General features: G+C 40.4%; 1 protein-coding gene and 1 long non-coding RNA gene across 2 annotated transcripts; one reads left to right on the forward strand and one right to left on the reverse strand.

Moving 5' to 3' along the window:
• Positions 1-3787: 3787 nt before the first annotated feature.
• Positions 3788-4583, forward strand: LOC133523951 (uncharacterized). The gene is made up of 2 exons (XR_009800302.1): positions 3788-4321; positions 4363-4583. It is a non-coding gene; the product is annotated as an uncharacterized LOC133523951 (long non-coding RNA).
• A 9729-nt stretch (positions 4584-14312) lies between these two features.
• LOC133524634 (gastric triacylglycerol lipase-like) lies at positions 14313-16826 on the reverse strand. Its single transcript, XM_061860767.1, has one exon. It carries the CDS (start codon positions 16399-16401, stop codon positions 15136-15138), a length of 1266 nt encoding a protein of 421 aa, XP_061716751.1. The 5' UTR covers positions 16402-16826; the 3' UTR covers positions 14313-15135.
• Positions 16827-17158: the final 332 nt, after the last annotated feature.

The raw sequence follows: 17158 nt of genomic DNA on the forward strand, positions 1-17158 counted from the left end.
ATCGCCCCCGAGTAATGCGCTTTGTGAACCAGGCGTTCGCGGGGACGGATATCAGGCCCCGTGACTACATGGCCAATGTCACGGAGCGCATCGACTTTCTGAAGCAGAAAGTCTATGCATGGGCTAACCGTATTCGCCGCTACAGAGAGCGTGTGGATCGATTCCAGCAGAATCGTCTTTTTCAGAGTGACCAAAGGAAGGTGTACCGGAAGTGGGAGGAAACCAACCCTCGTGCGTCCGATACGCAGCCGCCGGATGCTACTGCCATGACTGACTTTTGGCGTAGCATCTGGTCGGTGCCTGTCGGACACACCGAGGGGAGTTGGATGAGTGTTGTCGAGCGTGAGTGCGAGTCCATCGAACCTATGGGGGCAGTCACCATCAGCCCCGATGACGTAAGTTGTGCCATTCGCACGGCCCAGAACTGGAAAAGCCCTGGGCCGGATGGATTGCACAACTTCTGGCTAAAATGGTTTCGATGCTCGCACTCGCGCTTGGCAGCACAATTTCAACAAGCCCTCGAGCTTGGTTCTCTCCCATCTTCCTTAACAACTGGTGTCACCTTCCTGCTCTATAAGTCCGGTAGTACCACGGAAGCGAAGAACTACAGACCCATCACGTGCTTGCCTACACTTTACAAGCTCCTTACATCCATTTTGAGATCAAAAATCAACGCGCATGTTGTCGCTAATAACATTTTGGCCACTGCTCAAAATGGATGTAGGGTTGGGTCCCGTGGTACTAAAGAGCTCCTCCTCATAGACATGACCATCTGCCAACAAATCCGTCGGAACAGGGGGGCCCTCTCTGCCGCTTGGATTGACTACAAGAAGGCCTATGATTCGGTGCCTCACTCATGGCTGGGGAGGGTCTTAGAGCTGTATAAAGTTGATACAGCTTTAAGAACCTTTCTAAGCGCGTGTATGAGGCAGTGGACCACAGTCCTTCGTCAACCAGGAGGCGGGGATGACCGCCCTGGCCCGCAGGATTTTATAAGGATTGAGCGAGGAATATTCCAGGGTGATAGTCTGAGTCCCCTGTGGTTCTGCCTAGCTCTGAATCCCCTCAGCACCCTGCTGAAGGATTTGGGATTAGGTTGCCGGCTTCGGAGAGAGGGTGAAGTCATTTCTCACCTTCTTTACATGGATGACCTCAAATTATTTGCACCAAATAGCCAAGATTTGTTGGAGCTACTGAAAACCACCGAAGTCTTCAGTAATGCCATCAACATGGAGTTTGGTGTCGATAAATGTGCGGTTATGCATGTACAGCGGGGGAAGGTTGTAAATTCAACAAATTTACAACTTTCTGAGACAATGTCTTTCAGATCTATCTCTGAATCAGAAACCTACAAATACCTTGGTATGTCACAGTCGTTGGGTATTGAGGACGAGGGTATTAGACAGTCGGTGAAGGAGCGCTTTTTCAGTCGGCTCACAAAAGTCCTTAACAGTCTTTTGTCAGGAGGCAACAAAGTGCGCGCTTTCAACGCCTGGGTAATGCCCCTACTCACATACTCCTTTGGCATACTAAGGTGGACTCAGACCGAGCTGGACGCCCTGGATCGGAGGGTCCGACTACTGCTCACCACACACCGTATGCTACACCCACGCTCGTCTGTTATGAGATTGTACATCCCACGGAAGTGTGGAGGTCGAGGCTTCCTAAACGCCAAAGATCTCCACAACCGCGAGGTGTGCAATCTCAGGAATTATTTCCTTAACAACGAGTATGGGATGCATCGTGATGTGGTGGCAGTAGACAGGAACCTCACGCCGCTCTCCTTGGCAAACGAGAACTGGCGCAAACCTGTGGTACTAAGTACTGCGGATCGCAAGGCGGCATGGGAGAGTAAGGTGCTACACGGGCGGTTCTACAAGGCCCTCACGGGACCTGACGTGGACCTGCTCGCGTCGGTGAACTGGTTACGATTCGGGGACCTCTTCGGAGAAACCGAGGGTTTTGCCTGTGCAATTGCGGACGAAGTTATGATGACGAACAACTATCGGAAATATATCCTGAGGGACGGTACGGTCGACATTTGTCGGGCATGCCGCCGTCCCGGAGAGTCACTCAGACATATCATCTCCGGTTGTTCTCATCTTGCTAACGGCGAGTACTTGCACAGACATAATCTCGTAGCTAGAATTATTCACCAGCAACTTGCTCTTCTATACCGCCTTGTGGACCGCGAAGTACCGTACTACAAGTACTCACCTGCGCCAGTTCTCGAAAATGGTCGTGCCACGCTTTATTGGGATCGATCTATTATCACTGACAGGACTATTGTAGCCAATAAGCCTGACATCGTGATAATAGATCGATCGCAACGCCGGGCCGTGCTCGTCGATATCACCATCCCCTATGATGAGAATCTCGTGAAAGCTGAGAAGGACAAGTCCAGCAAGTACCTAGACTTGGCCCACGAGATAACCGCCATGTGGGATGTTGATTCGACGATCATTGTCCCAATAGTCGTTTCAGCGAACGGTCTCATAGCGAAGAGTCTCGACCAACACCTTGAGAGACTCTCGCTAGGTGGTTGGATCAAGGGTCAGATGCAGAAGGCGGTTATCTTGGACACGGCGCGGATAGTCCGACGGTTCCTCTCCCTGCGGCCCTGACCACCGGCAGCTTGGGCCCTGCCCCGCTGCTGGCGGCACCCTAGGTTAGGTTTTTTATAATGTGTTTATATCTTTTGTATTGTTTTTGAAGTATTTTTATATTTTACTTTTATATTCATATTATAAATGACCTAGCCTAAGACGAAAAATAAATAAAGGAGATAATAATAAAATTCTTTATTGCACACTACATAAAAAACAGATACAGAAATTGATAACATATACACATTGGTAGGTAACAACAGGCGGACTTATCGCTAAACAGCGATCTCTTCCAGACAACCTTCAGATAGTGAGATGGCGAACGAAGTTAACGGGTGGTGCAAAAAAATAAAAATAAAGAAAAAAGTAGTAAAAATACAATATAATACATATACTACACATATAAAGTTACATATACATATATAAATGACAAAGGAAGCCATAACAACGACAACGAGTTTAAAAGAATACGAGTATAGGACCTTCATGAAATAGACAAATAATGTTCTTTTAATAGGTTTTTAAAAATGGGAAGTGATTTAGCACGTCTAATATCAATGGGTAGATTATTCCACAGCCGGACAGCACGGAAACTGAAAGAGTTGTTGTAGAATTTTGAAGAGGAAGGAGGGGGAACAAGTAGCAGATTTTGAGAGCATCTAAGAGATGAAAGAAATTTAAACCGGGCTTTAAGATAACACGGAGTATTGGGGTGGAACAGAGTGGCATACAAGAGGGAAAGAATATGCGTGTTGCGACGGAATCGGATGGGTAACCATTTGAGCTGCGAACGAAAGCTTGAAATATGATCGAATTTGCGCAACCCGAAAATGAACCTAATGCACACGTTTTGAAGTCGTTCGAGTTTGTTCAATTGCTCTTCAGTAAGGTCTAAATAGCAGATATCAGCATAGTCCAAAATAGGCAGAAGGAGAGACTGAGCAAGCGCAATTTTAGTGGCGAGAGGCAGGAAGTTACGAAGTCGACGTAGGGAACCAATCGTAGCAAAGATCTTTCTGCTCACCTCACTGATCTGCGGAATCCAAGAAAGAGTACGATCAATGATTACACCCAGATTTTTGACCTGGTTAGAGAAAGGAATCAGTACCCCATCGAACAGAACCCCAGGCAAATCATCGAAATCGACTCTTGCTATACTTCTTGGGCTGCCAATGATATAATGTGTAACAAAAATAGTGGAGACCCATTCAAGGGCATACAAGGTGTAACAAAAATAGTGGGGATCCGTTTAAGGGAATACAATGTGTAACAAAAATTGTGGGGAGCCGTTTAAGGGTATACACGATGTAACAAAAATAGTGGGAAGCCGTTTCAGGGCATATAATGTGTAACAAAAATAGTGGAGACCCATTCAAGGGCATACAAGGTGTAACAAAAATAGTGGGGATCCATTTAAGGGAATACAATGTGTAACAAAAATTGTGGGGAGCCGTTTAAGGGTATACACGATGTAACAAAAATAGTGGGAAGCCGTTTCAGGGCATACAATGTGTAACAAAAATAGTGGAGACCCATTCAAGGGCATACAAGGTGTAACAAAAATAGTGGGGATCCATTTAAGGGAATACAATGTGTAACAAAAATAGTGGAGAGCTGTTTAAGGGAATACAATGTGTAACAAAAATAGTGGGGAGCTGTTTAAGGGAATACAAGGTGTAATAAAAATAGTGGGGAACCGTTTAAGGGAATACAAGGTGTAACAAAAATAGCGGGGAGCCGTTTAAGGGAATACAAGGTGTAACAAAAATAGTAAGGAGCTGTTTAAGGGAGTACAAGGTGTAACAAAAATATTGGGGAGCCGTTTAAGGGCATATTTGGTATCATGTTCTATTTTAGTATTATTTGTGACAAAAAGAAACTTTACAGTAAGCATATTTTAAATAACCGCTAAGTTAGGACCGTTATGAGTAGGTACCAATTTCATTTTTTATTTAAAAATAAGTAAGCTTTTATTTTGTTTCTACATACTTTAAATTTTAATAAAATTATATTTTTACAAAAAAAAATGCACCGATCACAAGTATAATAACAAAACCATCGATAGTCATTGTCGATATAGGATCACCTTCCCTAGGTGCTTAAGCCAACGTGCCAATCCTTAACGCTCCGTATCGTAGATTCGTAGCGTAGTCATATCTCCCTATCACTCTTCCATATTAGGAGCGAAACGTTAACGATTAGCACGTTGGCTACTCATTAAAGTTTGCTCCATAGAATTCGATGTCTGCCTATTACTATTAAATATTAAGTAATTGGGCTGTTCTCTTTACGCTGAATGAATGAGCAGTATCCGAGTTGAAATTAGCCATCGCTCTAATGTAATACCAGTCATATGACGGGCATCACTTTATGCTAAGTGTTTGTGCATAATGGGGAGCTTCGTCTATATTACAATTCCGGAATTGTTACCACTGAATATCGAAAATTCCGGAATTGGATTTAAGTAATTTAATTAGATTTTATTACGTTTAGTACTTAAATTCGTTAAGAAACTACACTATACAAATACAAATAACAAATACAAATACAAATAATTTTATTGAAAACAGTATAAGTACAGTGTTAGCACTTAAAGACTAAGGATTAAGGATAAGGAAAAGATTACAAATGCCTGAACTAGGATGTCATTAGGATGTTATTAGGATGTCATGTCATTAGATGTTTTCAAAAAATGTTGATGTTTTCTATATAATTCTCTATATTTGAGTAACACAGGGAAGGGAGACGGCATTCATACTATTGCTTGTACAATGGGCTGTGCTCTGAAGAATTATTTGACATGATGCCAACGGCCGCTTTCTATCACCGCACCGCTCGCCATCGGCGGGGTGTTCATCCTCATACCCTAGAACCTAAATGGTCGCTTACTGTGCGGTTTAAGAGGAATTTCCTCCCGCGAACGCTTCGGCTGTGGAAGGAGCTTCCTGCCGAGGTTTTCCCGAGGAGCTACAATATGGGGTTCTTCAAAAAAGGAGTGTACAGGTTTTTAAAGGGTCGACAACGCCCATGTAATACCTCTGGTGTTGCAGGCGTCCATAGGCTACGGTGACTGCTTACCATCAGGCGGGTCGTATGCTTGTTTGCCACCGTCGTGGTATAAAAAAATATATTTCCCCTCCGCCAAAGTATAGGCACAACCTGTGCCTAATTGGCGGATTAACTTGGCAACGATTATTTGAATTCAGAACTATCGCCCTGCAGTTATCTATCACGAGACAGAAGGTTTCCAACCTTCACATATCTATCATCACAAAACTACACCCTATCTAAACACTCCTACCCACTCCAGGCCCCTACAGAATATAGCATTTTTCTACCTCCCATTCTGCAAGTCAAAGGATGATTTGGACACGAGCTCATATTAAATCTCTCTTATTGAATCATTCTCTTATCGAATGGTTCCGTACCATTATCTATAAAAACGGCAAAAAAGTTACGTTTGTTGAATGGGAGGCCCCTTAAATATATTTTTTTTATAGTTTATTTATTCACTATTAATTTTTGAAACAAGGTTTAACACAATAAGCCACTACTGAAAACCTCTAGGGTTTATTAATAGTTGGCAAGATCGCGCGGACCGATCCGCGTTTGCTTAATACTATTATTAGTGTTAGCGACGCGACTGAAAAACCTTAGATGACGCTAAGATTAATTAAGTTGAAATACGATTAAGGCTGTATTCGAAATAAAGATTTTATCCGTTAGGTAGGGCAAGCAGAAAATTAGATTGTTATTAGACATAAGAATTATGTAATCGTTCGTTATATCAGGTATTATTCGATATTTAGGTCACGCAAACCCTAAATCCCAAATCCTTATTCGAAGAGCGAGATGAACGAAGGAATAAGAAAATAAAGAAAACTTATTCATTGGTTCATAATTATAGCCAATCACATGTAAATAAAGACAAGGAAAGGTAAGAAACAGCGAGACAGAAAATCTCGATCGTGATTGGTCAGTCAATTTCCCGTACAGAATTCGATTATGCTCAGTTGTACTATGAGACACACATATTTAGGTTATTATCGCAGTAATTACTTTAATTAGACAAATGAATGTTACATATAATCGTAGAGCGTGAATTGCTTAACACCCTAATATAGGTCATGTTATCGTAATCTTAGCTATTAGATAATAGCATACCGTAAACCGTCGAGAAACGGGCTATTGTTCCGAGCGCGGGCGAACAATAGGCTTTGTATTCATGAAGTAAGCGAGTCGGACAGGTGTTATTGTTTTGTTTCACTGACCTAGAAACCGAGTTAGCGTGTTATGCAATATTTAAGTCAATAATTAGATATTTGTGAGAATTATAGTGATGTAAACGATAACGAGATAACACGATTTAACCCGAACAAAGCCGAATCAAGTAACCGACCAATCAGAGGGCTTGATTCAGAGCGAATCGAAACGCGTCTTATCTCCTTATCGTAAGGGTGTTCCTTTTCTACGAAATTCGTATATAAGCGAGGAAGGAACGGAGTGAAATCGTAGTCAGTCGTCGAGTGATCCAGCAACAAGAAGCCTCAAGAAACCAAGAAGAAACCAACCGGAAGAGAACCAGAAGCGGTTCAATCGCGTAGTAGGGATTGTAGGAGTATTTTTATACCTTTGTATCGCGTGTAATAAAAGTCAGTTTTGTGCGTAACAGTAGTTTATTTAGCTATTTCCTCGCTCCTCTTCACGCGGCGACGTAGAGGGCCGTGGTCACGGTCTTGGCAGTAGGAGTGGTGGCGACAGCCCGGTGCCTTCTCCATTGAGCTATCGTCGGCTGATATAGCGCCGCGGGCTGCTATAATTAGGTACATACTTAGTTATATTTTCCTGTCGAAGCTGTTATTGTATCTATCGTTTAAATATCGACCTTATGTATGAGACAGTAGAATCAATTTACAACGACAGCTCTTTCGGGTGATCAGTAAACTTAATATATTTTTTTTATTCTGTTTTTCTGTTTTTTTCTAGTTTTTGGTGTTATAGGGGCAACAGAAATACATCATCTGTGAAAATTTCAACTGTCTATCACGGTTCATCAGCCTGGTGACAGACGGACGGACGGACGGACAGCGGAGTCTTTTACCCTTTGGGTACGGAACCCTAATATTATCTCAAAACACATGCATGGCTTACATGCCAATTCGAACGTACGTATCAGAATGACATTTGAATCTTATTTAGTTATCGTGTATTGCGCTCGTACATGTCCGTACATGTATTGGCGCGAACGAGACGCATGTTAACTAAATAACATCATTCAGTTATCATGTTGATGTCAGTGATATACGTTTGAATTGCCACAACACAATTATCCATTTCTCTCAAAAACTTTGCCTATATATTTTCACTAAGCCACAAATCGAAGCCAGTGTTTATTCTCGAAGGTCTTATGATGGGTCTCTGAATAAATAATACCATTTTTATATAAAACAATGCCAAGAAGATTACCTTCGAAGCGCTTTAAAAATCCGAGCGGAATTAAAACAAAAGACGGAAAGTCAATCTTAGCGAGGTATTAAATGCTTATCTCGGAGAAAAGGGAAATTGAAGTTGGATATCGTAAAAAATACACAAAATTAATTCTGGCTTTCATGATATAATATAAATATATAAATAAATAAATATTATAGGACATTATTACATTATGACTAAGTTCCACAGTAAGCTCAATAAGGCTTGTGTTGAGGGTACTTAGACAACGATATATATAATATATAAATACTTAAATACATAGAAAACACCCATGACTCAGGAACAAATATCCATGCTCATCACACGAATAAATGCCCTTACCAGGATTTGAACCCGGGACCATCAGCTTCATAGGCAGGGTCACTACCCACTAGGCCAAACCGGTCGTCAAAATAATTGTACACAAGATATATTATGTCGTGGGTTCAAATCCTGGCTCGTACCAATGAGTTTTTCGGAACTTATGTACGAAATGTCATTTGATATTTACCACTAGCTTTTCGGTGAAGGAAAACATCGTGAGGAAACCTGCATACATCTGCGAAGAAATTCAAAGGTGTATGTGAAGTCCCCAATCCGCATTGGGCTAGCGTGGGGACTATAGCCCGAGCCCTCTTGTACATGAGAGGAGGCCTGTGCCCAGCAGTGGGACGTAAGTATATAGGCTGAATTATTATTATATTGACAATTATGTAACTTTTATTAACATGAGATAATTTTCGGAGAGATGCCAGTGACGTCAAACCTTACTGCCGACGCATGTCTGCGACAACAAGGCAGAGCAGGAGAGTCGCATTTCAATACTGCTCCAATAATACTAGTTCTGTCTAAATCTGGATGGTACATTTAGTCAAATAAATCAAATCGTGGCTATCGAAAAAAGTACAGTCTTAAAAAAAATTAAGACTTCAAGGATCTAGGTGTTTTTGGGTTCTTCCAACTTAGAATCACTAGCATATTTTAATCCTGATGCTAAAAAAATACCCAAAAATTGTAGTTTCCATTACGTCACGCACATACAAGTGAAACATTTGTTCACATTAAAACGTGACGTAATGGAACTGACATTTTAGTATATCTTCCTTTGATGATAGGATGGAGAATGCTGTCGATTCGATTGTTGTCGATCAGGTTTTCAGTATTTATTTCAGAAAACACCCAAATAATTATGAGTTTTAGGAAAAAAAAAAACATTGAAATGAAAAATGAAAATGAAAAATGATTTATTTAGGTATCAAAATTGCAGCTTATTACACAGTAGAAGAGTGTTACATTTTTAGGAGCATTCTATTATTAGATAGCCTAGGAATAGTGTCCTGAGCCCTAAACTAGGTAAACCTGTCTTATAGTGATCAGGGAACCACCGCTATTTCTAGAAATGCAGCAAAGGTTAGTTGGATACACAAATCTAAAAATTGGATACTTAATCATTTCGCTTAATTATATACGTATACAATATCAGCTATTGTTTGTGACAACATTTTTTATAGTTTATAGTTTAGATTGATTATTTATTTACATTCAGATTATTACAAAATTGGATTGTATAGTGAATAAGTAAACCATAATTCGAATACCACCCCTATTAAAATTTCCCAGCGATAAATTTCTATTGCATGTATCCTATAGGAATTTATCGCTGTCTCAACAATGCATTAACGCTATTAATCTAATTGCCTTAATTGCCTAGTCTGCTAAACGATATGTTTCGGCTCGTTAAGCGTGGGGCCTTGTTACTTTGATATATTTGTTATAGGTAAATACAAGGAAGAATAGACAATTGTATTTTATAAGTATAGAGGTTAGGTAGTAGAAAATTTAAATTCCGACGTGAAGACTAACTAAATAACTACTTTGGCTCAGCGATCCAATAAGAATATACGAGTATCGTATGTATGTGTGGGTCAAATCTTGGAAGCTAAATTTGACCTAATTCCCGATTTCCGATTGGGCTGAAAATTTGCACACGGTAAGTCGAGTGACAATGCAATATTATGGTACCATCGAGCTGGTCTGATGATAGAGAACAGTGGCCATAGGAACTCTGAGATGAAACAACGCAAGTAATTGTGTTTGGGGTTTTTAGAATTGTCTCGATGATTATTAGTTGCCTGTGGTAAGAAATGTACAGTCAGCGATAAAAGATTTTACCAGAAACTCATTCACTATTTAATTGCCTCATACTATATTTCTCAAAACATATTAAGTGAAACATAAGATACCATTTTGATTCAGACTAAATAAGCTTTGCTGCTGCAGGAATTGCTACAGACTACATAGCTGCCTTAAACGTAAAAAATACGGATAGAAACATCAATTTTGACAACAGCGGGAATGTTGGGAAGGCAGCCAACAGAGAAAATTGCCGGCTTGTTGTGAAACACGTCACACTCCAATAATCACCACGACCACTCTATCAAGGGTGTAACGACTGAGAAGAATATTTCTTTTCTTTACTTAAATAAATAGTTTTTTTTAACTGCTTAAGTAACATTAATTTCAGCAGTAATGATTTTTTTTATAGTAAGTAAGGTTGCCAGAGAGCTCAACGAGGGGGGTGGGGTTAGGGTCGGCAACGCGCATGTAACTCCTCTGGAGTTGCAGGCGTACATAGGCTACGGAGACTGCTTACCATCAGGCAGGCCGTATGTTTGTTTGCCACCGACGTAGTATTTAAAAAAAAAAAAAAAAAAAACTAGGCTAAGCCAACATTATTATTAATACAGAAATCGACCGGGAGGGGAAAAAAATATTCCATAGTTCATCAATTACAAACTCGCTCTCTCCTCCAACTCGACCTCCTCGACAACATGTGCGCGAGTTAGTAGCTCATGACTTTCTAACATGACTCCAGATTTCATGAAAAGTTGCCTTTCTTTTATATCCGGCCGTTTGGGACGGGACTGCCCCGGACACTGCCAGAATGTTAGAGATAGCATGTGCATTCTTACTCTAATTCTTTAGAGAGAGTTTGTACCTCTTTATTAATGTGACATTACAGTTCTACTATAGTATAGGTAATCGCTCTCTTATCCAACTCAACCCCCTCAACACATGTGCGCGAGTTAGTGGCTCATAACTTTCTAACATGACTGCAGATTTCATGAACAGTTGCCCTTCTTTTATATCTGGCTGTTAAGACGGGACTGCCTCGGACACTGCCAGAATGTTAGAGTATTATAGCATGTGCATTCCTGCTATAATACTTTAGAGAGAGTTTGTACACATTACAGTTTTACTATGGTATATGTAGATCTCTCATCCAACTCAACCCCCTCAACACATGTGCGCGAGTTAGTGGCTCATAACTTTTTTTTAATGGTAGAGGAGGCAAACGAGGAGACGGATCACCTGATGGTAAGCGGTTACCGCCGCCCATGGACATCTGCAACACCAGGGGGGTTGTAAGTGCGTTGCAGGCCTTTAAGATGGGAGTACGCTCTTTTCTTGAAGGTTTGAAAGTCGTATCGGTCCGAAAAGTTCCTGGAGAAACGCACAGTTGAGGACTGCCAACCATCTAAGTGGTGAGGATGGAAATGTTGTCGCGTACTTTCTAACATGACTGCAGATTTCATGAACAGTTGCCCTTCTTTTATATCTGGCTGTTGATGTTGAGACGGGACTGACTCGGACACTGCCAGAATGTTAGAGACAGTATGAATGTCAGCCACATTAAAGTTTTACCAGGGTCTAGGTAATCGCTCTCTCCTCAAACTCGACCCTCTGTGCATGTGCGCGAGTTACTGGCTCATGACTTTCTAACACGACTCTAGATTTCACGAACAGTTGCCCTCCTTTGATATCCGGTCGTTTGGGACGGGACAGCCCCGGACACTGCCAAAATATAAGAGATAGTCCCTATGTGGATTCCTAGTCGAGTTCTTTAGACAGAGTTTATTACATTTTAATTAATGTGACATTACAGTTTCACCATGGTCTAGGTAATCGCTCTCTCCTCAAACTCGACCCTCTCGACAACATGTGCGCGAATTACTGGCTCATGACTTTCTAACACGACTCTAGATTTCACGAACAGTTGGCTCCTTTGATATCCGGTCGTTTGGGACGGGACAGCCCCGGACACTGCCAAAATATAAGAGATAGTCCTTATGTGGATTCCTAGTCGAGTTCTTTAGACAGAGTTTATTACATTTTAATTAATGTGACATTACAGTTTCACCATGGTCTAGGTAATCGCTCTCTCCTCAAACTCGACCCTCTCGACAACATGTGCGCGAGTTACTGGCTCATGACTTTCTAACACGACTCTAGATTTCACGAACAGTTGCCCTCCTTTGATATCCGGTCGTTTGGGACGGGACAGCCCCGGACACTGCCAAAATATAAGAGATAGTCCTTATGTGGATTCCTAGTCGAGTTCTTTAGACAGAGTTTATTACATTTTAATTAATGTGACATTACAGTTTCACCATGGTCTAGGTAATCGCTCTCTCCTCAAACTCGACCCTCTCGACAACATGTGCGCGAGTTACTGGCTCATGACTTTCTAACACGACTCTAGATTTCACGAACAGTTGCCCTCCTTTGATATCCGGTCGTTTGGGACGGGACAGCCCCGGACACTGCCAAAATATAAGAGATAGTCCTTATGTGGATTCCTAGTCGAGTTCTTTAGACAGAGTTTATTACATTTTAATTAATGTGACATTACAGTTTCACCATGGTCTAGGTAATCGCTCTCTCCTCAAACTCGACCCTCTCGACAACATGTGCGCGAATTACTGGCTCATGACTTTCTAACACGACTCTAGATTTCACGAACAGTTGGCTCCTTTGATATCCGGTCGTTTGGGACGGGACAGCCCCGGACACTGCCAAAATATAAGAGATAGTCCTTATGTGGATTCCTAGTCGAGTTCTTTAGACAGAGTTTATTACATTTTAATTAATGTGACATTACAGTTTCACCATGGTCTAGGTAATCGCTCTCTCCTCAAACTCGACCCTCTCGACAACATGTGCGCGAGTTACTGGCTCATGACTTTCTAACACGACTCTAGATTTCACGAACAGTTGCCCTCCTTTGATATCCGGTCGTTTGGGACGGGACAGCCCCGGACACTGCCAAAATATAAGAGATAGTCCTTATGTGGATTCCTAGTCGAGTTCTTTAGACAGAGTTTATTACATTTTAATTAATGTGACATTACAGTTTCACCATGGTCTAGGTAATCGCTCTCTCCTCCAACTCGACCCCCTCGACAACATGTGTGCGAGTTAGTGGCTCATGACTTTCTAACATGACTCCAGATTTCATGAAAAGTTGCCCCCCTTTTATATCCGGCCGTTTGGTACGGGACTGCCCCGGACACTGCCAGTAAGTAGTTCCTTCCCAGATATGAATTAAATTACCATTTGTAAATGGTTCCAGGTTCCAAACTTGTTTTTTTTTTTCAGTAATGCGACTAATGGTAATTTTACTGTTATTTGTCATGTTTAAAAAAAAGCGGCCAAGTGCGAGTCCGACTCGCCCATGAAGGGTTCCGTACCATTTATGACGTATTAAAAAAACTGCTTACTAGATCTCATTCAAACCAATTTTCGGTGGAAGTTTGCATGGTAATGTACATCATATATATTTTTTTAGTTTTATTATTCTCTTATTTTAGAAGTTACAGGGGGGGGGACACATTTTACCACTTTGGAAGTGTCCCTCGCGCAAACTATTCAGTTTAGAAAAAAATGATATTAGAAACCTCAATATCATTTTTAAAGACCTATCCATAGATATCCCACACGTATGAGTTTGATGAAAAAAATGTTATGAGTTTCAGTTCTAAGTATGGGGAACCCCAATTTTTTTTAAAATATATTTTTGTGTGAAAATCTTTACTACGGTTCACAGAATACATATACTTACCAAGTTTCAACAGTATAGTTCTTATAGTTTCGGAAAAAAGTGGTTGTGAACTTGTGACATACGGACGGACAGACATTTTTTGAGCGTTCGTTTCCTGGCCTATGTGTAACGTAACTGTTTTTTTTGTATAATTGTAAATAAGTACTGCCTACTTGGCTAATAATATTGTACCCTTTTATTTTTTTCTCTTGTCACTGTCAGGAACTTATCTTGCTAGGGCATACAAAATAAAATTAATTCAACAAACTATAAATAATAAAATAAATAATTTTAAAGAATGTAACTAGTCAAATAATGCCATTGATGTGAACGTTTCTTATGAGAGATTAGATCAGTCGAGATTTTAAAGTAATAAAAAGTCTATTAAAAAACTGAAATAGCGATTCTATTCTATTTCTAACTCAAATGTGCTGTACTTTAGTTAAAATTAAGGTGAACTGCAGTTTCATTACTGTTGCGTTGCGGCATTACTGCTGCGGCCTTCATGCAGGCGCTGCTACTCGGTCCGATTCGATAAGATACGTCAAATACGAGTCTAGATACGATATGGATCGGATATATCAGTGTCAAAACTGACGTTTCTTCCAACAAAAACGTCGATTTTGATACAAATATCCGATCCATATCGTATCTAGACCTAATATTTGTCGTATTGTTATTGTCCATATTGGGATACCCTCCTCCAATTGAGGGGGGATTTAAATCTTCTCGGGTCAGAGGTGTAGGGTTAGAGCCGGTGTAGATTTATTTGAAGTTCGGCCCACTGTCAATTAATTTTATCTATAATATTAGTGACCTGACATAGCCGCACTACTGCCGCGATTTGAACATTCAATCTTTCACTTATTTATTTTTATCAAGGATATCAAGGTCGCGCCCGTATCAAGGTCGTAGCAGTAATGCGGCCAGGGTGACAATTGCGGCATCAAAGGCCCTAGCCAGGGTGACAATTGTTAAACGAAACGACAATAGAAAACATTAAACGAAACATAAATAATTAATGGAAATTGTCACGTGACTTTGACCTCCAATAATTCAGCTGCAGTTGCCATTCGAATGTAACCTTTACACTTAAACGGCTAGGTTAGTAATATAGTATATCCAGTCTTGCACATACTTCTACTTACATAAAATTTTACTACAAAAATTATTCCATTGTCACATTTCGTTATAACGAATCAGGTAATCCAAAATTTTAGGGAAAATCATCACCTTAATTAATTGACCATAAAACATGTCCACGTGATTCCACTCAGGATCTTTCACTATCACTGTTTCTTTCACATTTGGTAATTTACTAGCCAACCATTTTATATCCCTTACATCCACTATTCCATCATTTTTTCCCACCATAAGTACAACAGGTACATCTGCAGCTGTTAAATTGTATTCCGGAGGATCTGGAGTACCGTAAATCTGTAGGTTTTTCTTAGTCCCATAGCTGAATTTAACAAACTTTTTACTCCGACAACTTTGACTGAATCGCACCATATTTTGCACTGAAGTCCCTGCTGGGAACCGATCTAACATACTCCTATATGTTGATTCAGCCACTGAGCCTGGATGCGGGGAATCTACAACAGAAACTAACCACTCACACAGCTTCAAATTGTTCCGACACACAACACTTAATGTTGTTGTCACTTGATCTCTTCCCAAGATTTCCCAAATGCGCAAATCATCGAACACATCTAGGTTATCCTCAACACTCTTGAACAGTAATCTGAAGAAAACTGATTTCGTGTACCAATGTCTTGTTGCTGGAGCGAGACCGATCATAAGCTTAACCTTCTTGCACATATCAGGTCTTTCACTACACATGACAAAAAATGATCCTCCTCCTTGAGAAAATCCAATATACACCAACTTCTCCGTTTTTGTATACTTCAACACATAATTGACCATTGCAGGTACGTCGTAAGTGCCGATTTCGTCTGCAGAGAAGTTCCAGAACTCCTTGTCTTTATCAGGATCTAGTCGCACGTGTTTTCGGCCATTATAAGTGCCTCGAGGGCTTCCGACCCAAGTGTCGAAGCAGGCGTCTGATATCAGGTACGGTACTGCTACATCTGGTCCAGCCTCGATCGCCGTATCAGCGGCGGCCAGCAATGGAGACATGAAGAACACCGGTGTCTCCTTATTCTTCTCTTTACACTTGGCACCTTTAGCTATCCTATACAGTGTCAGCACATATCCATCTTCTGTAACCACTGTATGCTCCTCAGATTGGTATCCATTTAGTTGCGTAAGTTCCGTAAAGTTTAGAGGTGCTTGAGATTTAACAGCACCCAAATAGAGTGCGAGCAACACGTTGAATTTAAGCAAGGGCATAATTACGACTGACGGCAAAAAAACCTTGTGTCTACAGATTATGTATACAAAAACAAGATAATAAACTAAGTATTTAAACAGGAAATGTGGCATTGTATTTAATTGTCAAGTCATTGGTAAATTGCGAGTTCAGAGAACTATCAAATATAAATGTTTTTTAAATGAATATACATGGTTCAATATCTGTTATATGTTAACCCTTATCAGTAAAAGGGCATATTATTTCCTATTTAAATTATTCGCATAAAATCTATGCAATTGTTTAAATGGCAATTCTATGAACGCGATGTCTCTCACACGTAACACATATTATATTAAGTTAGATTGTTTAGTGCGATGGCCAAGTCAATCTGTTTATTTAAAACATAAAACATTTTTAGTATCGATATGGTCACTATAAGAGATTTGTTAGGTCAGCTATTTGCGTAATAACTTAAGACATAAGATCCCTTAAGTATGAACTGAATAAATTAACCGACTTGGTACTACATGGATCTCACAATTTTTATTATTAAAAGTTGGGAGACTTGTTATTTACAAGTTATGTTTGTCCAATAAATTTCGTTCGAAGTTGTAGGGTTTAAGTGGGAAATTAATTCCCTGTGTGTGTTCATTATATCAAATAAACCACGTTTCTAATTCCTCATATACATTGTTAGTAGTAGTAGTAGTAGTTAGTAGCAATAACAATACTTCATTCTATAATCCAATTACAAGAATGTGCTGCCAATATAATGACTTAATAGCCAGTGGTCATTGTGGTAGAGGTATTGATATTTTTGACCCCCATAATGCTAAGGCATAATGTTAAGAAATGCTTGGCTGACATCCTTTTCTCCTCCTCTCTCAC

This window comes from Cydia pomonella, chromosome 13 (genome assembly GCF_033807575.1).
Source record: "Cydia pomonella isolate Wapato2018A chromosome 13, ilCydPomo1, whole genome shotgun sequence".
In the NCBI taxonomy this organism is placed as follows: Eukaryota; Metazoa; Arthropoda; class Insecta; order Lepidoptera; family Tortricidae; genus Cydia; species Cydia pomonella.